Source organism: Lycorma delicatula, chromosome 3 (genome assembly GCF_047948215.1).
Source record: "Lycorma delicatula isolate Av1 chromosome 3, ASM4794821v1, whole genome shotgun sequence".
NCBI lineage: Eukaryota > Metazoa > Arthropoda > Insecta > Hemiptera > Fulgoridae > Lycorma > Lycorma delicatula.
In genome coordinates, this window is record NC_134457.1 from 222,730,990 (window position 1) to 222,757,311 (window position 26,322).

A 26,322-nucleotide genomic window follows, 5' to 3' on the forward strand; every position below is an offset into this window, starting at 1 on the left:
CACTCGCGTACGATTTCGTAACAAAATATCGTTCGAGAATGAAAACTCGTTGTTCTGTGGTAAAAGACATTCTGTTCGTAACACGACCGGAAACGGTACAAAAGTTTACACAGCTCAAGGAGAATCAACTCACACTGCCGTATCTATACCGGCTGCCGTATCTATATGGTACCAACTTCGTGTCGCAAAACAAAGTTTCCCTTTCTTAGAAAAAAATTTCCAGCCATTAACAATTGGGTAACAGGACTAAAAAATCACTCTGTATAATACAGTCTGTACTATCTTCTAACTAAACAGTCTAAACTCTCCCCCCAAACTGACTGTTGTAGAAATGTTTGGTAGTATAAACTATATTATAAATTAACAAATTGCGTTCAGCTTGAACTGATCACAGCTTACTGTATTATTTTCGTAGTTTTCGTTTTATTTTTTTTATTTTAAAAATACAAATTATCGTAATGTTTTTGTAAGGTTATTATTTTTTTTGTTTTGGAAATTTACATTTATTTTTGTCAGCTATAATAATTATTATTTGAAAATTGAAATGCATGTTCAGTTTTGTATATATATATTTTTTTAAATAACCCGTTTTTGGAGTTGTCTTTATTTATTATGAATGTGAAATACAGAATGTTCAGGGAAACGGGAAATTTTGAAATTTGTGTTTGTATGCCCGGGAAAGTGTCAGCACCGAATAACTTATGTATAAGCCGGCTTAAACTATCTTGCTATTTACGTATCATGGATACTTGTAGCGGTGTGCGACGTGATTATTCCATCAAAGCTTTTTGTAAAAATAATGGTTTGAAGGCACTCCTAGAGAATTTTGACGACAGTTTAATTTACGACACCGCTATCTTGTACCTTCAGTACGTGCAATTAACACATATGGATAAGCGATTTTGAGGAAATCGATTTAAAAACCCTCCACTCAGACAGTAATGAAACTGTGTGAGTTGCTGTCGTAAGAAGTTCACCGTCTTTAAAGTCGCACGGTTAAACCTTTTGAAGAATACTGACGTAGGACTTAATTTACCATCCGTACAGATCTCGGATCATTCTGGAACTGAAACCAGATGATCACGTAATGCCCCATCGTTTCTATAACCTAACGTCTTTGTTAATTAAAAAAGATCCCTTTCGGCACGCCGGAAGGCGGAGGTAGATTTCACAGGTGCTAAGTAAGGGATAAAAAAGATTTCAACCTAAGGTTAAGAAAAACTTCAGTTTAGTCAATACGACAACGGTTGCATGAGAAAAAAGTTTCACATGTTTAGCGTACGACAAGCGTCATCTTTTACAATACCGGTAACATTTTGGTCATTCCTTGCCGTAAGGGTTTATTTTTCCTGTTTTCAAAAAAGTTAAATATTTGTGTCGTTAATTTACTTTTTCCCATTCTATAAAGATGAATGTATAATTTTAATCTTTTTTTCCTCAAAAGATGATCAATTCTCTCCTAGTTTTTGCAAAGATTTTCCCCTTTTTCCTCTAGAATTTAAATTAGTAGAATTTGAAAATCGTGAAAGTAATACAGAGTTACTAATATCTTACGAAAAAAGAGTATCGATTTCCAAGTCAAATATATTCTGGATTTCTTTCTCTAGAATCGGACCTTGAATTTTTCGTAGTATCTTTGCTTTCCACTTTTCCAATTTTTTTGTTGGTTGTAAAGAAATTCAAGCATTCGTGTGCATATGAAGGGTATGCGGGTAAAATTACTGTCTTATATAGCCTAATTCTAATACTTGATATTTTTTTTTTATTATAAATTTGTGCCGTTACACGATTTGATTTTTACATTTTTTGTAATCTTGTTTACACGCTTTCTATTTCCAGAAAATTAAGAGCGATTACTTCACTACGATGTAAAACAAATTGTTAGGGATGTAGGATGTAGAGGGTATACTGAAATGAAACGACTGGCGCTAGATAGGGAATCTCGGAGAGCTGCATCAAACCGGTCAAATGACTGAACACAAAAAAAAACTTCACTACGGTATTTAAATTTAGACGTTTTAATATTTTTATTAGAAGATAATTTAATTATACCGATTGAGCTTTTGTTGTTGGAAATCCACTCCATTTTTTCATGTGATATTAGTTATCCTATTTTACTTTCACATTTTTATAATTCTAATAGTTTATTTTTTCATTCTTTTGAGTTGTTTTCAAAGATTACTAAATCATCCTCAAAAGCGAAATGATCGGTCGACAGAAATTTATTTTTAGTACCAAATTTTACAGAATCGTAGATGTTTAACTGTTTGAGCTTCTTAATTCTTAATCCATTCTCTTATAACCTTTTCCAAAGTACAATTAAACAATATCGGGGAGAGACCATTTCCCTAACGTACACCAGTTGTAATTTCAAAAGGATCAGAAACCGCTCCTAGAAATTTTATTTGAAAAAAGGTTCTTCTAAACGTTTCTTTAATAACGTTTACGGTTTTTTTGATCGAATTTAAATTCTTAGAGAATTTTGAAAAGCGATTCTCCGTGAATTAAATCGTAAACTTTTTTAAAGTCGACAAAAATTGCTCAAAATATATTTTACCTTTTTTGTAGTATTGATCATTTTAATATATTAGCAGTTACAAATAAATAAAACCACATACTGTACTATATATATATATATATATATATTTGTGTGTGTGTATTTAACAGATAAGAAATGGTGACGTTACGTTGAATGTAATTTGAAGTAATATCCCTCCAATCAAAGACAATCCGATGGAAAATTACGGTTGAGTCACCATATGGCTGGTAAAGTCACCTTATTTTTTACAACATAAATAAAAACAACCCCTTGTGTACATTTGGAAATGTAAGAAACTTTATTAAATTTTTAAAACAAACAAAAAAATACGTAAAACATTCTTGTATAAAATTATTTTCCCGTGAGTATATTACAATATACTCGTAATAAAAAATATTTCTTTACAATATTACAGCACTGAAGTAAAAAAAGGCTTTTTTAAGCATTCTATTTTTTTTGTTTTATATAAATGTATGAGAAATAGTTAAAAATATTACTATTAAGAGAAACCACAGTGTGGCTGATTTCGCATTAGGACTGGGATTATCAATCCAAGTTTTTTATTATTATTGTTCTCCGCTGTGTAAGAATGTCGTCATCAGCGGTCGCCAGTCTGCTGTCTGTGTGCGTTGGGTGTGGTATTCTCTGTCGTGTGTTGTGAACATTGCTTTTTGTTATACAATGAATTATTATTTATTGTAAACATCTTTTTCCTAATAATCTTTTGTTAATAATTATTAATAAAACAATATATCTGAATTAAAAAAGAAAAGTTAAAAAAGGAATGAAGTCAAATTCGAACCGATGTGTATTACCCTTGTAATTTCAAAATATTTCATTAACTAAAATGAAATATTTTGCTAAAAAATATCACTTATGACATATCCTTGAAAAGCTCCCGATGTGCACTTATTACTGCAGTTAAGAAAAAGTCCAAAATCCAAATTGCTTGCTTTTTGCGCTTTTTTGGGTCAAGTCGATTGCAATCAAAAGGATTGGAGCACAACTGCATGTTACAACAGTCCTAAATCCAAAATTTTAACACGCTAAGGCTAATCGTTTTTAGTTACACGAGGTATGTTTGTACTTACATACGTACATACATTCGTACGCAGAGACGTCACGTAGAAACTACTCAAAATGGTTTCACGGTTGACCAAAATGGATATTTCCGTTGAAATCTGAAAACCGCATTTTTCACGATTACAATACGTCCTTTACTTCATACAAGGAAGTAATAAAAAAGCCGGCGAATAGTCGGCATCGCTAGAAAATTTTGCAGTGCAATCATTTTAAGCTCTATTTGTACCTCAGGGAATGGTAAACGTAATCAAATAATATTTATAGTCGGAGGGATTATCGATTTTTAACAGATTATTAAACTATTATCATCAGTAGATATAATGAAATTAATACAAAATAAATATATACAAATTCGAAAACATAATAAAATAAAAATTACAAACAAATGAGCTGACGATTTCCATTCACAAATTAAACAAATATTGAAAAACAGAAATCACGTACACGCATAATAATAATTATTATTATATAATAAATATTATTACTGCGTTTTTTCTTTGCAACTTATATTCTGGTTTTGAACAAATAGAATACAGATAGACAGTCTGAAGTCGAAGGAAAAGCTTTACTTGCACATACGTTAGAAGTCGTAACTGTAATAATCGTAAGCATACTACAAACATGAAATGACCGTTCTTAAATAATAAGCATCCCGTGCCAGGCTTAATAAAGATAACGAATGAAGCGATTTCCCTATGTCTTCTTCATTTAACCAAATACACTGTTATATATTAGCATGTCGTCTTTGAATCGACCCACCGGATCGGTGTAGCGGTGAACTCGTCACGCCAAATCAGCTCTTGATATCTAAGTCGAAAATTCTAAGTTTCAAATCATAGTAAAGGTTACTTTTATATAGTTTTAAATACTATATAGATCGTGGATTCTACTTTCCTTTGGCGGTTGGGTTTCAATTAATCACATATCTCAGGAACGGTCGACCTCTCTCTCTTTTACTGTTTAGCCTTCGGAACCACCGTAAGGTAATGAGGATGACATGTATGAACGTGTAAATGAAGTGTAGTCTCGAACAGTCTCAGTTCGACCGTTCCCGAGATGTGCGGTTAATTTAAATCCGACCACCAAAGATATAAAAAAACGTTTAACGGCATATTCCTTGGACCTTCCTAATGATTTCGTGGGATCATCCGAAAAAGGTAATTTTACAACGAATTTGCCGTCTGACTGGCGTTTTACGTTTGATATATAGTGTTGCTCGCATGCTTGTTCGGCAAGGGATTTGTCATCGTTATTTGAAATCTCTTCGGTTTTCCAGAATGAATAAATAAGATCGTGCAAATTCTCATCTGAAGCATTACAAGTCGTGGTAAGAGCCAGAGACGTTTTCTGTAATGCGTGGTTGGACGCGATCTTGCCACTCGCGATCAAGCCAAAAACTGAATTTTGTAAAGTAGGTTAATCCTTTCCTAGTTTAAATCGGCCGTCTCTCAGAATATCGAAAAACATGCTTGCACCCAGAAGTACGTCGATTCGTTTAGATTGAAAGAACCCGTCATCGGCTAACTGAATGTCATTAGTTACGTTTAAGTTTAAGTTGAAGGAGGAAGTCGGCAAATCGTTAACAATTTTCCTTAAAACCGACAGAGATATATCTTCCTCGTAAATCGTTTAATCTTGATTTAATTGTAGCGTTTACAAAGGCATTTGTTGACGTTCCCGTATTTCCGATTCCGGCGACTGATGCCAGGGTTTTACATTGTTTGAGACCTAAAGCTGATACTAGTGACCGACTAATAAAATTTGATTGACTACCGCTATCTAAAAGTGCGCGACAAGGGTAAGCAACGCCCTGAGAGTCCTTAATAAGGATAATGGCGGTAGCTAGAATAACTTCATCACCGCTATTGGAAAAGGCGGATACAGACTGTTGCGGAGTGGAAGACTCTTTAACATCAGTCTTAGGTAACTCATTTGTTGAAGCTTGAGAACGTGAAGAATACTGTGATGACGCTTATCGCAAAGTTTGCAACAACGGGGACTCTTACATCGCAGAGTCTTGTGTCCTGACCTTAGACAATTTATACGTAGCTTGAGTTCGCGAACCTTTAAGTATCTTTGAGACGAGTTAAGATTAGTGAGCCGTTTACAGGTAAAAGTTGTATGATTGTCATTACAGATTGCACATTTAGATTTGGAAATTTTGATATTGCTAACATGACGTGAAATATTATTTACATTTCGATTAATATGCGGTTTAGACTGGAAATTTTTATAGGACGGGCCTTTGGTGTTTATCGTTCGATTTTCTTCCCGGACTTCTTGGATCGTTGTTTGTTTGTATAAGAATCGCATTAAATTTTCAAAAGAATACGGTTTGGATTCGCAGTCAGAAGACTTATCTTCGTCATCATTATAGCTTAGTATATTCTTAGCGTGATACGCCTCCCAGCGATCTCTAGTTTCGGGGTCTAATTTATTTGTAATTAAAAATACTAAAAGCATACTCCATTGATGGATAGTTGGTTCAACTAAGTTTTTTAAGGCAGTCAAATGGTTATTAATAGTATTGTATAAGTTTTTTAGCGCGGTAGATTGAGGTTTGTCAAGTCGTTTGAAAGTTAATATCCCTTGTATATGAGCTTTTATTATTAATCTAGTATTTTTAAATCGCTGCTTAAGAAGTGTCCACGCTGATTCATAATTACCGGCAGAAACCTTTATTTCCTTAATAGTGTTTAAAGCTTCGGCTTTTAAGCAAGAGCGTAGATAATAACATTTTTGAATATCTGTTAAATTGGAGGAATTATGAATCGTAGACTCGAAAACGTCGTGAAAGTCAATCCGGTCTTCATATTTTCCAGAAAATGAAGGCAAGGAAATTTCAGGGAATTTAATGTTAGTCGTGTTCGATTGTTCAGTAGTAGAAGGAGATGGGTTGGGGAAGAGAGGGTGAGGATTGATTTGCAAGGATGTTGTTAATCTTAGATTCGATTTCATAGTAATTATCTTATAAAGATGCCAAATCGTTTTCTTCAATTTCGTATTCAGCGTCCGTGCAGATCGTCCTAATTTAAAGTAGTCAAATAATTAATCAATAATTTGATAAAATTCAGACACAAGCAAATTAACTTTAAATAGTGGAATATAAAATAATAAATAATATTCGTTATCATTATAAAGAAAAAAATACAAGAACTCAAATTTCATAGATTAAACAACAATAATTAACGCGTGATAGAAATACGCTGACACTATTAAAAATGACGGAACAGTCAGACAAGCTGGCGCCGAGAGAAAATGTTATCGAAAACAAACCCAAACAACTTATTTTAAAAAACACATACGATAAGCTCTACGATAGTGCAAAATAAATTTACTATAGCCTGTAATAACTACAAGATTCGATCATAACCTTGAATTTAAATACTAACAAAATCAAAACATAAGAATGAAATCGAACTGAACATTTACTGAAAATATGTTTAACTAGTTGTAAATATTGTTACATAAAAAGTTTATTTTTATTAATGCTCGATCCACAAGGTAAACAGGTGTAACTGTTTATTAACAATACTAAAAGCTAAAGTATAAAGGATACGTTGTGGAAAGATGATAGCTGAATGAATGAACGCTAAAAGACACAGACGAATCAGGAAGACACTCGTGTAAAATGTTGAAACGACCATATCATGCGTGCGTATTAAAAGTCGATACAGATGGTTTCAGCTGATCTCATATGCATAATTGCTAGTTTAAATTGGTAGATCGTTAAAGTTTACGGTGTTAAAATGTTTAATAAAATAATGTACAATACTCACAGTCATAAGTTTGTCACAAAATATTTGTAAATCGCTCCATAATATAAGGTTTCGCTGCATACGATGAAGCTTTCGTTTAGTAATCGCTATTTCACTCGATTTGTTTAACGCTTAAAATATTGTTTAATAAATTCACTTATCAGGATTAATTAAGTTTAAAAGACCTTTTTTTACAATAGTCACGTTTAATTGTCACTGATAATCAAACTGAACGTTTGAAAGTATCACGTCGGGGTCACCAAAAAATGTTAGTAAATTGGCAATATGGAATAAGATCCGCAGTTTACGTTCGTTATTAATATAACAAAAAGCTTGAGATAACGTAAAACGTTTCGTTAAACCGATTATTGTTTTACATTTATTTGTCATAAAAATGAAATCGTGCGACAATAATGAATTTATGGAAAGTGTTACAGTATCTTCAAATATTGCTTGCCTGTATTTTGAATCGTTCCGATATACATAAATACTGATAATACTACAAAATAATGCATTTTTTTTTGTCTTCAGTCATTTGACTGGTTTGATGCAGCTCTCCGACATTCCGTATCTAGAACTAGTTGTTTCATTTCGGTATACCCCCTACATCCGAAATCCCTAACAATTTGTTTTACATACTCCAAACGTTGCCTGCCTGTACAATTTTTTCCTTCTACTTGTCCCTCCAATTTAAGGCGACTATTCCAGGACGCCTTAATATGTGGCCTATAAGTCTGTCTCTTATTTTAGCTATATTTTTCCAAATGCTTCTTTCTTCTTCGATTTGCCGCAACACCTCTTCATTTGTCACTTTATCCACTCACCTGATTTTTAACATTCTCCTATAGTACCGCATTTCATAAGCTTCTAATATTTTCTTCTCAGATACTCCGATCGTCCAAGTTTCACTTCCATATAAAGCGACACTCCAAACAGTTACTTTCAAAAGTCCTTTCCTGACGTTTAAATTAATTTTTAATGTAAACAAATTATATTTCTGACTGAAGGCTCGTTTCGCCTGTGCTACTCGGCATTTTATGTCGCTCCTGCTTCGTCCATCTTTAGTAATTCTACTTCCCAAATAACAAAATTCTTCTACCTCCGTAATCTTTTCTCCTCCTATTTTCACATTCAGTTGTCCATCTTCGTTATTTCTGCTACATTTCATTACTTTTGTTTTGTTCTTGTTTATTTTCACGCGATAGTTCATGCGTAGGACTTCATCCGTGCCGTTCATTGTTTATTCTAAATCCTTTTTCTCTCGGTTAGAATTACTATATCATCGGCAAATAGTAGCATCTTTATCTTTTCACCTTGTACTGTTACTGTAAATTGTTCTTTAACATCATTAACTGTTAGTTCTATGTAAAGATTAAAAAGTGACGGAGATAGGGAACATCCTTGTCGAACTCCCTTTCTTATTACGACTTCTTTCTTATGTTCTTCGATTATTACTGTTGCTGTTTGGTTCCTGTAAATGTTAGCAATTGTTCTTCTATCTCTGTATTTGAACCGTAATTTTTTTAAAACGCTGAACATTTTACTCCAGTCTACGTTATCGAATGCCTTTTCTAGGTCTATAAATGCCAAGTATGTCTGTTTTTTTTCTTTAATCTTCCTTCTACTATTAATCTGAGGCCTAAAATATCTTCCTTTGTCCCTATACTTTTCGTGGAACCAAATCGGTCTTATGCTAACACTTCTTCCACTCTCCTCTCAATTCTTCTGTACAGAATTATAGTTAAGAATTTTGATGCACGACTAGTTAAACTAATTGTTCGGTATTCTTCACATTTATCTGCTCCTGCTTTCTTTGGTATCATGACTATAACCCTTTTTTTGAAGGTTGACGGAACTTCCGTCAAAATAATGAAATAATTGCCGATATTAACAGAATTTTTCCCCTTAATGGAGTTTTCTCATTTATCAATAATCTGTTACCCATTGCTAATACTGTAGTAAAAATGTCAGCCGCTGTATTACATTTACTCATATTTGAATATTAAAAAAACTTACTTTGCCTGAAAACGATAAAAAAAAAAGACAACGATTTATATATTAAATTTATATCAGTAAACGTTTTAATAATATTCTAAATGTATAATAAAATCGGATAATATTAATGAGGTTTCATATAAAATTCTTTATACGAATATAAAAAACAATATTCGGGGAATTTAATTTTTAAATAAATTATATCGGGTATTCCATTTTTGTTTAAATTAGAGATATTTAGTTTTTAAATAAAAACTGTTTATTTAAAGAGTTACTTAAAAGTTACTTTACAAATATTTGTGAGTAGATGTGATAGATATGATGATATACGCCATCGTTCTTATTCCCTTTAATTGTAACTAAACTATACAATTGCATTCTCAATGTATTAAGATTCTCAAAACGTAGTCACCTACGACACTTACAAATCTTTCTTTGTTTGAGAACGGAGAGATTTACAAAACAGATAATTATAAAAAAGAAGAAAAATGATTTTTGACCGTATAATTTCAAGTTTCAGAAAATTGTTGGCTGATTAATACATAATTCATAAAGGTTATGACTGAAAGAGCCATTAGGTCTTACATATATTTCAGAGATATATTTATTTATTTTATATATGTATATATATCTGAGCGTCGTTACTTAACGGTAATAATTTTGGAAACGTAAATAGGAAAATGTACGTTTAAAGTTGAAAATTAAATTTGTGGGTTACGTACTCGCAGGATGATGAACGAAAGAAGTTTTAAAGATTTGAAAGCGATTAATAACGTGACAAATAGAATTTTATTTGCGGGTGGTGTAACAAATTGTATTAGATTTTGAAGTAAAATATTAGATATTTAATTTTTAAGTAAAAATTATCGTATTTAATTTGGGATATTGAATTTTTAAATAAAATATGAAAACGCTTGATTTTATCGTAAAAATTATAATAAGTATTAGTAGGTGCGAATCTATTATCTTTGTTATTTAATCGATAGAATTATTTATATATTACGATTAAGCCGCGGAATCCTAACGATTTTTAAAGAAAAATAATGTTTGCGTTCTGCCTCCCTTCATTTATTCCAAAGTAGCGTAAAAAGATTTCGGCACAACGATTTGAACTCTCTTTTTTTTTGTCTTCAGTCATTTGACTGGTTTGATGCAGCTCTCCAAGATTCCCTATCTAGTGCTAGTCGTTTCATTTCAGTATACCCTCTACATCCTACATCCCTAACAATTTGTTTTACATACTCCAAACGTGGCCTGCCTACACAATTTTTCCCTTCTACCTGTCCTTCCAATATTAAAGCGACTATTCCAGGATGCCTTAGTATGTGGCCTATAAGTCTGTCTCTTCTTTTAACTATATTTTTCCAAACGCTTCTTTCTTCATCTATTTGCCGCAATACCTCTTCATTTGTCACTTTATCCACCCGTATTTATATTTTTGTTTTTACAGAGGAGGTTTCTTTCTTAGTGTTAGTAAAGGAAACACAGATTAGTGATGTTAGCCTATTACCTGGTGATAAAACTTGTGGCTACATGGTGGCTATTGTTGGTATTGAAAATGGTATTCAGATTGATTTTGATCGTAAAACTGAAACATTGTTTTGGGTTGAAGGCAAAGAAGAAGATAGTGAAAATGTATGTCAAGATTAAATATTTTATTAATTGTACTTATCATTTAATCATATATTTTTCTTCTTTATTTTATTATATTTTTATTTTAAAAAGTCGTTAAAAAATGTTAAGTATTTCGTCGAAAATAAATTTTTATGTCTAATTTTAAATTAACATGTATTTTGTAATTGGCTGAATAAGTTAATCATTAATCTTGAAAGAAATCAGTACTTCTTGATTATGTAATTTATCATTGATTATGATTTATTTATTATTTTTATTTATAAAAATTGACCTACAGTTGAAGTTTGGAGGCTGGTTCTGAGTTCAAGTCTCAATTGAAATGGCCTTTTTTTACATGCTGTGCACACTATAATATACATTCTGTAAATTATATAAGCCATCAAGGAATATATGTTTTGGCTTTTAAAATTATCACCAAATTATTCCCACCTAATCTCATAAATGCACATAAATAATAAAAAAATGCATTTCATAAATGCATATAATAATAAGCGTAAAATGAGCATAAAAGACAACAAAAAGTACTTAATGCTAGTATTATGTCTTGTTTAGTATTTTAACTCATGTAATATAAGTGCTTGTTTAATTCTAAGAATCAAAAATAGATTTCTGTATAATAAGTTTTATTGAAGGGTGACTACCATTTATTTACTGTTGTACATTTTTTTACAACCTAACAGTAATACTGATATATCAGTATATTTTTACACAGAAGTCATGTATTTATATTTCTGTGCTAAATAATTACTCCTGTCTGGAAACCTACTAATCATCAAATGAGGAAGGATTAATTTTTTTAAATGTAATTATTTTGATGTATAGAATTACATTTCTGTAATATAATTTACATTACGCATGATGCACTACTTGTAAAGAGCCCATATCTTTTTGACTGTTCACAAGATATAATTTTTTTTTCTTATGACTTTGGGCATCCTTTTTTTGTTTGTATTCTAATTGAGGAAATTGTGAAATGAAATATGAGAAAATTTTAGATTCATAGTGGGTATCAATGAAAGACCATGCGAAGTGTGATTAGAAAGTTGTAAGACAGCTTATAATTTCAAAATGGCAGTAGTTACAGACTATTATGATAGATCACTTCAAAGTAGTCCCTCTCCGACTGAACATACTGATTGCAATATTTTGCCATTTTTTGGAAGGATTCTTATAAATTTCTTTTTTAAGGGTGTTATGAACCCTCTCCATATTTGTCTAGATGTCTTCATTTGAGTCAAATTGGTTCCTTTTCAGAAAAAATTTCAATTTAGGAAACAAGTAGAAGTCTGCAGGAGCTAAATCAGGGGAATAGGGGGGTTGCGGAAGCACAGGAATTTGAAATTTGGCCAAAAATTCTCCGATTGAGAAGGCATGATGGGCCCATGTATTATTGTGGAGGAGACCTAATTCTTATCTTGCCAGAGTGCAGGCCTTTTCTTCCACATATTTTTGGGCAAATGCTAAAGGGCACTTTATTGTATTCCTGGTTAACTGTCTGTTCCCTAGAACAGACAATTCATAATGCATGATACCAGTAGAATCGAAGAAAATAACCAACATTATCTTCACATTCGGCTGACTTTGTTGCGCTTTTTTCAGTTGTGGTGAACTTGGACCCTTTCACTACAATGATTGTGCCTTTGTTTCTGGGTGATACCCATAAACCTATGATTTGTTGCCTGTAATTACCCTATTTAAAAAATCTGGATTAATTTCGGTCAATTAATTAGTAGTTCTTGGGACCCTTCAAGTTAGTGTTGTTTCTGCTAGTCTGACAATAACTTCAGAATGAATTTCGCATACAATCAATGTATGTTCAAATCGTAAGTTAAATTTGTCTGTACCACATAGCAACTTAAATTCAAATTATCAGGCAACTCCCTAATTTTAAGTCTACAATTAGAGCACATTAAATTGGGAACTTTCATAATCTTTACGTTGATTTTAAAGTGGAAGGTTGGCTGGACTGGAGGTGGACTTCAACTGATTTGTGGCCATCTTTGAATCTGTTGAACCAGATAAACAATATTAACCAGCGCAGAAATTTATCACTAAAAGCTGTTTTTAATAGTTCATAACTCTCTGAAGCTGATTTCCTGGTTTTCAAACAAAATTTGACACAAAGTCGTTCCATTTTTCATCCATTTTGTGAAACTAATAATCTGCTGAGAACCAAAAACACCTTCACTCACCAAGATGCCACTCTATATTGAATAAAGATGTTCTTTTCAGTACATTTCAAGGACAAAACAACCTCCTTTCACACCCGTAGGCAAACCTATAAACCTCCTGTTGAGCAGTGGGCAGCACCTTTCTTAAAACTTTGCATTTCCATATAATCCAGTTATAAGCATCCTTACCACTACACCTAATGATTGGTCATTAGTTTAATTGCTTGTTTTATAAGTTTATTATTAAATTAATTAATTTTTGTTTTTATTTTAGTGTACAATATACTCTAGTCCATATAGAGGTGGTAATAAAACAGAATTTCTCAGCCAAGATTCTGGTATTGTTGGGGCACCATACGCTATTGCATTTGACTGGTATGGTCGTAATCTATACATTGGTAATCGTTTGGCTTCCAACATCGAAGCAGTAAAAGTTGATGGAAAAATTAAACATCGAACTGTAATTTTAGCTAATAATGGTAGCGCAACATCTGTTGCTAAACCAAAATCTATTTGTTTACAACCACAAGAAGGGTAAGTTAAACTTCTTTCACTTATTTTTATTTTGCAACATATTTAAATTATGTATTAAAATAACTATTTTGATATGTTTTTCAGTTTAAAGTACTATGGTTTTTGTGATGGCTATATTTTATTTTATTATACAGTAATGCACATTTTTTAAATATTTCATATTTAAAAAAATGTGCTATTTTATATCTTTTCATGAATTGTTTCTTTATTCATATTGTAAAACACTACAAAAAAATTATTTTATAAATAATTTATTTGTTTTATGTTCAGATATATTAAATTATGCTCTCTTTCTCTCTCTCTCTCTCTCTCTCTCTCTCTCTGAGTGTGTGTGTGGGTGTGGATGTGGGTGTGGGTGAATGTGTTTGTGTGTGTAATTTATGCAAGCAAGTATATAAACATATTTCTTTTTCCCTATGTGATGGTATGTTGTTAAATTTATGATTATTTTTATTTTATAGAAAGCTGTACTGGGTTGATGACGGTGGTTATGGAGTGCCTTCAAAAATTGGAAAAGTTAATATGGATGGATCAAATCCAGTTGTTTTACTAAAGAGTGATGATCAGTTAGAAGCTGTTACTATTGATTTGGAAACGAAAAAACTTTATTTTTCAGTTCAATATCCAAAACCACAGGTCTGTGAATTTTGTATACTATACTTAAATAAATAATTTAATTAACATTTTGGTGGCTGTTTATGCTTAAAACATCTGATTATAGATAAAATCTATAAATAATATATATTTTTTATTTACAGATAAAAGTAATGAACACTGATGGTTCTCAAGTTTATGTGTTAATGACGGAAGCAAATAGTATTTCATTACCAAAGGCATTAGCAGTTCATGAAAAACGATTGTATTATTTAGATCCAAGATATGATAAAGTAGAAACATTAGATATTGTTACAAAAGATGATGGAATTCCAGAAGTAAAGAATGCTAGGCTGCTCCTTGATAATGAACCTGATCTAAAAACATTCACAATATTTAGAAAACTAACAGGTAATTCTGTTATATTAAATGTTAATGTGGTTTATATCATTTTTTCAAAGTAGATGAATAAGTAAATGAACTCCAATAAATCTATTGTCATAACCCAAAAATTTCTCTTTAGGTTAGTTGCAACAGAATATTACATCTAGATTTTATTTTACAACTGATTATTCTTCTATTCAATTTTGTTAAAATAATATAATATGTACTTCTTATAATATATTCTGTGTCTTTTCCAGTTTCAATTCATCCATGCATTATCAATAATGGAGGTTGTGAACATCTTTGTATACCAAGCAGCAGTAATAATAGAGTATGTCGGTGTTCTGTTGGTTATAAAGAGGATGAGAATGGTGGATGTATGCATTATAAGTCATTTGCTGTTGTGTCACAGCTGGATATTATACGTGGATACAGTTTGAATGATTCTTCTGAAGCAATTGTACCTATATCTGGTTCTGGTACGTATAAATATGTTTGTACTTGTTTTCTAATTTATAAGTATTATCTTATTCAATGTACGTAAATGATAATTTTTCCTAATGATTCCTACAGAGAATTCTCTGTAATTTTTATTATTATTCTGTTAATTATTTTTAAAATAAAAAAAATTATACTGATAACATTTCTTTGGGTATCTTATTGCAACAAGATAACATGAGAAATATGAATAACTTACTTACGTAGCATTACATGCAGATAATATTATTCTCACTGACTTACTCATTCACAAATTAAATTTAAATTAAGTCAAATATAAACAAAATTAAAAAACTTTCTCTCAGAATAAGTGCTCTCAGATTTAAAAAATCAGAGTAAAATATGACCTTCAGAATTTTAAAAAGAAAAGAACTGTGTTTCTTTGACTACACTAGGTTTTGATTGGTCCACCAAGACAAAGCTTCAAACAAACATCGGTGAACACTTGAAAGCCCTTCTCAGTTTTATAGAATCAAAATGTTTCAAACATCTCATAGGTGCAAGTCACAAATTCATCAGTATTGACAACAATCTTAATATCAAGGTTGTTACAGCAAAAAAATATTTTCTCTTACTGCACTTTAATACATAAAATTCCCTTTCAGTACTCTGGAAGGTGAGGTAGATTTCACTGGTGCTAAGTAGGGGATAAAAAAAATTTCCACCTTAAAGTTAAGAAATATTTCAAATTTACTCAATACGACAGTGGTTGCATGTGAAAAAAAAATTTCACATATTTAGCATACGACAAGCCCCTTCTTTTTACAATTCCAGCAACATTTTGGTCATCCCTTCTGTAAAAGTTGGTCATATCAAAAATTGTTTCAGGCAGAAGTTTTAGGTAATATTTAGAGAACTAACGACCACTGTAAATCAATTTGATACTGTTCCTATTAAGGAAGGTATGATTTCAATTTTTTTTATCCCCTGGGCTAATGGTTGGTGATGTCAAAAAACTTTACTTAGATAAGTTCTATGCTCTTATCCAAAGAATAGTAGGAACTTTAAACAAACTCGATATTTTACTTAATAGGAAAGTTAGTGAAAGTAGTGATATTTTGTTTTTTCAAAAAAGCCCTCCCACTTCCACCCCCGTGGTCTGATTTTGCCCATTAACAAATTTGACTGAGATTTTGGATCGTTATATTTTAGGTATAAGTTTGAAAGCGATTGGCACAAAATTACAACAGTTATTGTGTTCACAAGAAAGTGAAATATATATATATATATATATATGACGGTGATTTTGGGGTCTGAAGGTTGTGAAACATGAAGATATGTCGAAATTTTTTGGAAGTTGAATCATGGTACCCATTACAATAGGTAGCTTTCATATGAAATCTACCTAAAAACAATCATACGTAAACATACCTCAATGGTTATATTCTAAATGCTTGACTACCTAACTTAAGAAATTTGTAAGTAATAATGTCAACTGATGTGAGAGTGAGAATATCAGAATCAGTGACAAAAAATAGTTGCAAGAATGAATGGAAAAATTTTGTTGTGAATATTATTTATTAAATTTGGTTCAAACTGTTGTTTAGGAAGTTTACATTTTTAAATAACTTTTCTTTCCTTTTTAATTAATAATGCAGTAATATTATATTTTATTAATTTTTCAGGACATCATATTCTGCATGTTGATGTTCATTATGCAGAAAAATGGATATACTGGGTAGATTTTAACAGAGGACCATGGAATGGAATTTTCCGTATAAAACCAAATGGTACAGAAATGCAACATATTATCAAAGATGGAATTGGCTCCAGTGGTATACGTGGATTAGCAATAGATTGGATTGCTGGAAATCTTTATTTTACAAATGTTTTCCCTCATGAAAATTATCTTGAAGTTTGTTGGATTGATGGTTCAAATAGAAAAATTCTTATTAAAACAACTGCTGATGCTCCAAAAGAATTAGCTGTTAATCCTATTAAAAAGGTAAACTACTTATTTTAGGTTGACACTTCATTATATAATGTCACATCTATTATAAATTATTAAACAGGTTTTTTTTTTATTAGATTTATTTTTTCTAATAATTATATTTATTTCATTTTTAGCAAATTTTACATGAAATTGATGTTTCTAAATTGATTTAGTATGTTGTATATAAGTATAAAATATCTATGATGATAATTGGAATAGTTATTCAGTGTAATAAAAAAATAGGAATGACCTTTTCCTAAGCTCATGATGTTAAGAAAACTATATCTGTCAACTTTGATATAGTTTTCTTAAAATAAATAATTCTTGACTAAATATTATCATGTCACTTTCAAAGGGACTGAACAAATGACAGTGTAATGGTAAGTCTCTGAATATTTATCTTTTTTTTTCGGACCATTTTTAACCACTGAGGGGCAATCGGTAATCACCTAGAAGATCCTGCCTCGGTTGGTTCTGAGTGATGTCACTGTAGATTAATCCACCCTGCGCATGCAGCTAACATCACTGTCCTACCTGTCAGGGTTCCTCCTGGTTCATTGAGACATCACAACCACTGCTTCTGGTTGCCACGATGCCCTCTCCAGAAAGCCTACCCTTCCTGTCCATATACTGTAATCATAGTCTGGGTATGCACCCCATGCACACCCACCTCACATACGTAGAGGGCCCTCAATACTTCATCAGACCGCCCCAATCCAACCACTCTTGCATGTGGATGGACTAGAAATGTCCTCAGCATCGAGGCTACCTCCCTTGTCACAACACGTGTCCATGATTTGACCCCTGGCGACCTTATTTTTCTTGCCCCAGTCCTTTTTTTTTTTATATAATATACTCATTCATATATACATTTGTTTTCCAGGCAGTACCTCCCTGGGTGTACTGCTAGTGTTTCTAGGCATCATATTTTTGGAATTCTAACCAGTCATGATGGACCTAAAATCCTACAAGATAGCAACAAATATAAAAAATGGCAAAAAGAATAAAAAACCTACAACTAGACATAATTAAATGACAAAGACTTCACAAGTCCCTTATAAACAATTGATACAGCAGAAGTCCATACTTAATGTCGAGGCAATTAAAAAACAGCCCGTGAAAAACACTTCAATAGACATCCCTTAACTTAACATATGGAAACAGAGTAAAATACACATATACAAAATCATTATTTACATTATGTGCAAGAAAAAACAAAAGACCTAACACTACGTAAATGTGAGCCCAAAAGAGGACTCCTGGGTAACCCATTGCTCACAGAAAGCCCGCCCTTGAGTAGATCCAGGTCAAAAAGAGGAAACATCAGATAATGCACTTCACCAAAATATATTAAAAAGAAACGCATCATGAAAAATAAAGAAGACATAGATTACAGCAAAAATCATAATAAGACAGTAAAAAGAAGAATAAAAAGAATGGATAAAAATCTCTTGTACATGTATCTTACCGTAGATGGTCTTATTGCATTTGAGTACAATAATTGAAATTCTTCTATTGAATGGTTGATTTATTTGCCTGATATTCTGGAATTTTCTAAATATCTAATATTGCATTGTTGATACAAAGCTCACAGGCAGCTGGATCCCTTGGTTGTGTCATAAATATTATTTTACTTGTTATATTTATGGATCACCAAGCAAAGGTGTGTTAATTAACATCTGGCAACAGATGTACACTAAAAGACAGTATTGACAAGTCATTAGTGTTAAAATATAACTGGTCCAGCCAAGTCTTAAACATTCTACCTCCTGGAAGGAAGACAAGTTAATAAATTTCACCACCTCAGTACACTGTGTTATTAACCTAAGGTAATAAAAATTATACTATTAATAATATTGAAAAAGAAAAATCTAGAAGGAACTAAAAGGGATTCTTTTCTTAGAATAGCAGGTCCATTTAACAATTTGTTCCTTGTAATACAGACAATGGCATCACCAAAAGCTTTTGTTCGACCAGAAGAATTACCAGATCGGGAAAAGAATTTATAGAAAAATGTAAGGGCACGGACAATGAAAATTATTACACTACAACAATTAAAGGAAAAAAAAATTAGATACAAATTAGATAACAAGCTAATGTTGTCATTAAAATAGAAGAGAAGAAAATAGAGGTACGTGACTATCCTTCTCTAGTAGGAGTTTGAGGCTTGGTTGAATCAGGTGTATCTAAACACTAGTGATTCATTGTTTTTGTATCCAACCAACATTATTTTCTTGGGTTCTAATTAATAATAAATTCTTAAATTCTTATCTGGTGACTCATAGATGTAAAAAGCTACATGAACAAGGGATGATGCTTCTTATAGGCCCAATCAAGAAAAATGTACAAGGTATCTGGATGCTAACAATATAGCATACAAATCAATCAGTCTTGATCGGATGGAGTCTTGTACAGTAGAAATCATTCTGATTTCTATGTTGAATTTTAAATCCAATTCGCCAATATTAATTTTAATTGAATCTGGATGCCATTGTTAGCACTCTTTAATATTTTAGTTGTTGTAGTTCGGTAAATGGAACAGTTGTAATCAGCCAGCACATGTGACTCCCTCCAGAAGGGAGAGTGCATTGCTTCCTCCAAACATTAGGGTTCCTGGAAGATGTATTCCTGTTAGGCTAAAAGACGATAGCACCAAAAGGACTTCAAGGGATGAACTAAAGGGGAATCATTCCGGGAGTATGAAGCTATATGCGCTTAGTCTCCCATGATCAGCCCCAGTCAGTGGAATACACAAGGGGGAGTTACCAGGTTTGAACCCGCCCCCTTGAAGGTTCAAGTACTTTTCAATATTATGCCTATATAAAATAAAAATACTATAAACTTACACATATATATCGGAACATCTTTTTAAAAATCCATCGCATTCTCTCCTCTAATTTCTCACTGTCAGAGTAACAAAATCTATTAACATAAGATCCCATTCCTTCTTCAATAATGTAATCCCTGTACTTGGAGCTGCGTCACATACAGTACATCACTTAACGTATGACACAGTAGCCGTCATTCAGCATTCTGAAAAGGCGGCAGTGCTGTCACTGGCATGGTTGGTGTCAAAGCGTATACCCCTCCTGGTCTACTGAAAGAGAGGGAAGATCATCAAAGAGAGGGAAGATTAATAAGAAGGTATGATTATAATACCAACCTTGTATTAAAATAAGGCTGACACCATATAAACTTACTTTTAAAACATATTGTTAGGACAGCTCTGCAGTGGCAGCAGTGCATATATGAAATATTGTGCATCGTCAAATGGTATTCACTCATTAGTTTGAGTTCAAATTTTGTTGTGGAATGTTTGTTTAACATTTTGTGCATTTCACACTTCATATTTTTAAATAGAAACTTCACATTATCGTTCCGTGTTCTTTAATATATTTAAGCGACCTCAAAGTTCAATTTTACAATTTTTTAGGAAAAGTGGCATGCCAGTAGTGATTCTTGTAATGTTAGTGAAAATTTCACATTGCCAAATATATCTTCGCTGACGCAACATGTCGATGCTGTCGCAAACATTCTTCTCAAAACTAGTTTCACACCCTCTTGTGTAAACTTGGCTGGCATTGAATGTACATTGACATCACTCAATAATGTTAACATGCTCGCTGAATCATTTAGAAGTGATAAGTGTATTTTTCTGGTTCTGGAAGCTTCAACATCTTCAAGTTCCAGTGGACTACACACTTATGATATTAGTGTTTACGTGTTTCTTGTCTAATGAACAAGAAACTGGATGTTTGAACAATATCTGGGAACCAAATCCAGGGTTTGTTTTTCCAACAAAAGGAAAGAGAAATCTGCGATTTTTGTTTAAATGGCTTTACTGCTGGAAGTGTCTTACATATTCTGAATTTAAGGGAGGGAGTTTTTGTAAATTTTGTGCACTTTTTGCTCCAAGAAATGGTGTTGCATCTAGCATGCAACCCTTAGGTAAACTTTGTAGTGAGAAATTTAACAACTGGAAGGATGCCATCATCGATTTTCAGAACATGAGAAGTGTCTGTCTTTGACAAAGAAAGTTTGGAGGTAGCTGGTACTTTGACTGAAATTTCATGTGAGACGAAAAAGTCTATAGAAGTGTTAATAGATACTGCAATAACTCAAAAGAAACTGGAGAACAGGAAAAAACTTATTTCTATTATTGAGAGGATTTTGTTTTGCGGAAAACAATGTATCACTCTGCTAGGCCACAGGGATTTGGAATGAATAAAGGTCAAGGTCGACCAAGAACCAAAAGAAAATGATGGCAATTTCAGGGCACTTCTTTGCTTTTGAAGACTGATACTGTATTAAAAAATATGTTGACATACAGTGTTGGAAATGCGCAGTACAGCAGTCCTAGAATACAAAATGAAATAATTGAACTGTGCAATGACCTGATTGAAATCTCGTGAAAGAACTTAATGCCTCCAGTTGCTTCTCTATTCTCGCCGATGAGACGTCAGACATATCAGGCTTAGAACAGTTATCACTGTATGTTCATTATGTTGATAGAGAAAATTTAACTGTGAAGGAAAACTTCCTCTAATGCATACCACTATATGATGTGACTAGAAAAGGAATTGCAACAGCGACATTGGACAAGTTACGTTCATTAAATGTAAACATAAATAAGATTCGTGGTCAAGGGTATGACGGAGCTATGTCTATGTCAGGAAAAGTAAACGGAGACCAGACAAATGTAAAGGAAATAATTCCGTCAGCTTTATATGTCCACTGCTCAGCATACAGCCAGCTTAGCCTTATCCAGTGCTTTTGAAGTATCTGCCATTAGAAACTGTATAGATTATTTGTATAAATTTCTTAATACCCCTTAAAAGGCAACTTGTTTTAAAATCGACAATAAGTGAAATGGAAACTACAACTTCATGCAGTGAAAAACTCGTTCAACTTTGCGCAACACATTGGTTGGAAAGGTATAATTCTGTGGCTGCAGTGGTGGAATTGTATGACCCTGTTATTGCAACCCTTCAAAGCATATCAGAAGGGAATGACAAAGACTTATCCTTACTAGCAAATTCACTTTTATGTGCTTTAACTGACTGTCAATTTGTGATATCGCAATTTTGTATTCAGTGACTGTTTTCTTTAAGTCTCCCATCGTGTAAATTCTTGCAGAATTCAACTACTGATTGATCTCATGGAAGCTGTCAACCTAGCTGAAGATATTAGCAGTGAAATGTAATGTATACGCAAAAATGTTGGTGAAGAATTTTCTCAAATTTTCATTTGTGCTTCTAACGTCTTGAATAGGTTGGGGTCCTCCATTCAAATCTCTCGCATGGTAGCACAAGCAAAAAATCATGTAAACTGGGACTTATCATCAGTGACGCCAGAACTTCCGTATCTTGTCTTGTCTTTTTATTTCGTTTCTGGATACCTTCTTGCCCCAATGAGATTCACATTCCTTGAAACACAGGAAAATACTGAAAGGCTTTCAGTTCCTTTTACCTACAAACCCAGACCTGCCGTCTCAAGTTTCTGCTTTCACTTCAGTCACAGAATTCTATGCCAGTGACATAAGAAGCGATTGTTAGGAAGACCTGAATAATGAATTAAAATTATGGTACAGAAAAATTGTACATCTTAAGAAGGGAGACCAACCGAAAATAGCTGTAGATGGGTTAACTATGTGCAATCCCAACATAATGCCAAATATATTCACTTTATTAGAAATACTAGCCGCACTCCCCACTGAGAGCGTCCACATATACAAATGAACGATGTTTCTCAACATTATGCTGTCTAAAAACATATTTGTGTAATTCTACTGGAAATACACGTTTGAATGGATTAACACTCAATATATATATATAGAAACTACATTCCAATTGGAAAGCATGTGTTAAATGAACTAATGAAAAAGAAACATTGTTTGGACATTGTATTGCGAATGCTGAAATTTCCGAATGTAGTAACAGTATATCGTAGGCTACATACATTTATAATATAAATGGGCCTATATTACATTTATAATATAAATAGGCTTCTAAGCCTATTTGGCTTAGTAGCCCAAATAAATATTAGTATTTTATAATTAAATATAATCATATTAAATATCAGATGATTGATTTAATTTGATACAGATTAAATCAGATTCTTAGATTTCATTACCATATATTAGCATACTTTAAAACATTTTACCCCGATTAATCAGTTTTTTAAAGTACAAATTATTTCTTTCTTTTTTTTTATAATTAAATAATTCAATATTTATATTAGAAGAGTAGTATTACTAATCTCAATAATAAAAGTTTTTTTTTTTAAATTAGAGGATTTGTATAATATGTTTGCTATTGTGATTTAATGTTTAAATATTATTTATTTGTCTGTTATTGCTGCATTCCATACTGATTGTATTTCAAGTGTAGAATCATCCTAAAATATAATAATTCAATTGTAGGTGAGATTTAATTTATTTTAAATAATTTAGAAAGTAAATTCTGTACTTCTTTTTTTTATTTTTGGTTGAATTTCTGCAATTGTTTATTTGTACCAATAAATTATATAATACAATAATTTTTAATAATCTCATAAAACACTTTTTTGACCAACAATTATACTGGTATGATTACGTTCATCATTCTTTTCTGATTTGTAGAATTGTCCAGATTAGATTAATATGGTTTATGTTTGGTTTTATTAAGTAATATATTTTTAGATCATTCCTGGCTTTACCTTTGAATAAATTAATATACTAATTTTAAAAACGGTACTTGCGTATTAACGCCACCGCAGCTACAGCTTTATTTAAAAACAAAATAGTCAATCGGATTTCGGTGGAAAATGGGCTGACATAGAGTTTAACATAGATTCAAAACAGTCTCTTTATTAATTTTAATAAATGGTTATTTATATTTATTTATTTTATAAATATAATTTAACCAAACTTAACCTACGCTTGCTTCACTCGATAACCTTGACTAATTAACAGGAGTGTTTTGATTATTTAAATAATAAATAATTGCAATAATTACTGAATTTATTAAATAAATACTCAAAAAATTACAGTGTTAATTAGTCAAATCCGATTGACTACTTTGTTTTTAAATAAACCTGTAGCTGCAGTGGTGTTAATATGTAAGTACCTATAAAAATTGTTAAATGTATTTTTTTTTCTTTGTAATTATATTTATAAAATTATATTTCGATATAAACACAGATAATAATCATATCTATTATACAACTAACAGATAGTAATCATATCTATTATACAACTAGTTTGTTGGTGAAGAACAAGGTAAAGATGCCATTTTTAGACCTAAATATCACTTATATTTCAGTAAAGCTGACATGCTTATATTCAACAGTGTATTTGGTTGAGTGAAAAAAGTATTAGGTAACAATTTTATTCTTTATGGGCCTTAGGAAGCCTGACATGAATGTTTATTATTTTTGAGAATGAGTGTGTCATTTCCGAGTGACTTTTTCTCATGTCAGATTGCCAACAACTGTCAGCCTCCGTGGTGTGAGTGGTAATGTCACGGCCTTTCATCTGGAGGTCGTGGGTTCAAATCCTGGTAAAAAAATTGTCATTGATATTATCCTCTGAAGTAATATCTAATGGTGGTGCCAGAGGTTGTCAACAACTATGGTTATGACACATAATACCATATGGAGACATTTTCAGTATACCATAAATTATAACTAATTAAATTATATTACTTATACTAATTATATATAATTATAATTAAATTATAAGTAATTTTGATCATAATTAATATTATGTACAAGAATATTATTTTCTGCTGAAGTTAAATATTTTTAAAAACTTTTTTGGTATAAGTTTTTATTCTGTAAAATTGTATATTTTTAGTATTATATGAAATTTATCTAACTACATAATTAATAGAATGGAGATTATTTATTTTCAAATAATAGAAGCCAAGTTTATCTAAAAATAAGTATAAACATATGAATGAATATAAAAATGTATTTGAGTTGCTAATAAACTATTAAGAATATTAATGAAATGTTGGGCAAGTGAGAAAAACATTATTGTACATCAATATTTTGCAAATTATTAATATAAATATTACAAAATAAAACAAATTCTAAAGGTATTTAAAATTGACAGCAGTATTCTTGAACAAGTGTAACTACATGAAAAGTGTATAGCAGTCAATTGTAAAAAGTTTTTAATTTTTTAAACGGAGAACATCTAAGAAATAAAAATTCAAGTAAGTATAATGTGATACACTCTACATAAACAAATTACAGATATGACTGTTTGGATCAGAAGTTTACGTGAGATTTTGAGTTACCATACAATAACGACTGTTTTTACATTTGTGCTGGTTCAGTATGTAAGAATTGTGTATATATATATATATATATAATATACTCATATATGATGATATATAATAGTATTTGTTATGAATAATAACAGAAATCTATTGGTATATTTGTTATTATTTTTTTATTTCAGGTTAACTTGACAAATGTGGTTGGTGTTGAATTTGATTATAATGATAAGAAAATCTTCTTTACACAAATTCGACCGTGGGCAAAAATTGCATGGCTTCCAAGCACAGATCCAACCAGCGTGCAGGTGAAAGCAATTACTTCACGTGGCATCAATCCTGAGGGTATCTCTTACGACTGGACACATAAAAAAATTTATTGGACTGATTCATCCAACAACAGTATCTATGCTATGAACTTTGATGGTTCAGATCTTGTTATGATTGCTAGAGTTGAACGCCCTCGTTCTATTGTTGTTGATCCTTGTAATGGGTAAAAATAACTTTGTTTTTTCATTTTTATTATCATTCATACTATTACTAATAATATACCATCATAAATAACAAATAAATTTTTTTTTGTTATTTTAAATCTTTATTTAATATGGTTACTTAAAAATGAAAAGCATGAATTCATTAACATTAACTAACATGAAATATTATTAAAAATTATTCTTAGATTAATTACGACATTAAAGGATGAACCACATTTTTTTTGTAGTTATTATAAATATTAATGTATGTATTTTTATCATCTAATCCATAAAATATAGCATAAATGTTGCACATTTTTACTTCTTTAATTTTAGTTCTTTTAAGAAAAAATTAATAAAATAATGTTTTAATAAAAATAAATATTTGTTGTTTAATTGTGCATGTAGCTTTATAGTAGTAAATTTATTTGTCATTTTTATTTTTTATGTAAATTTAAGGTATA

At 31.5% G+C, this 26,322-nt stretch overlaps 1 protein-coding gene across 5 annotated transcripts in view; it reads left to right on the plus strand.

Annotated features, from left to right (window-relative positions):
• The window catches only part of LOC142322467 (low-density lipoprotein receptor-related protein 2-like), a 93,576-nt gene that overhangs the window by 61,211 nt on the left and 6,043 nt on the right, over positions 1-26,322 (plus strand). For 4 of the 5 annotated variants that reach the window (XM_075361581.1, XM_075361580.1, XM_075361583.1 and 1 more), the window contains exons 3-8: positions 13,456-13,715; positions 14,177-14,351; positions 14,474-14,720; positions 14,951-15,172; positions 16,817-17,136; positions 25,571-25,878. In XM_075361581.1, the coding sequence (XP_075217696.1) occupies positions 13,456-13,715; positions 14,177-14,351; positions 14,474-14,720; positions 14,951-15,172; positions 16,817-17,136; positions 25,571-25,878 (1,532 nt within the window). Of the gene's footprint in view, positions 1-10,825; positions 11,011-13,455; positions 13,716-14,176; positions 14,352-14,473; positions 14,721-14,950; positions 15,173-16,816; positions 17,137-25,570; positions 25,879-26,322 lie in introns of all 5 variants that reach the window. The other variant, XM_075361579.1, reaches the window with a different exon arrangement.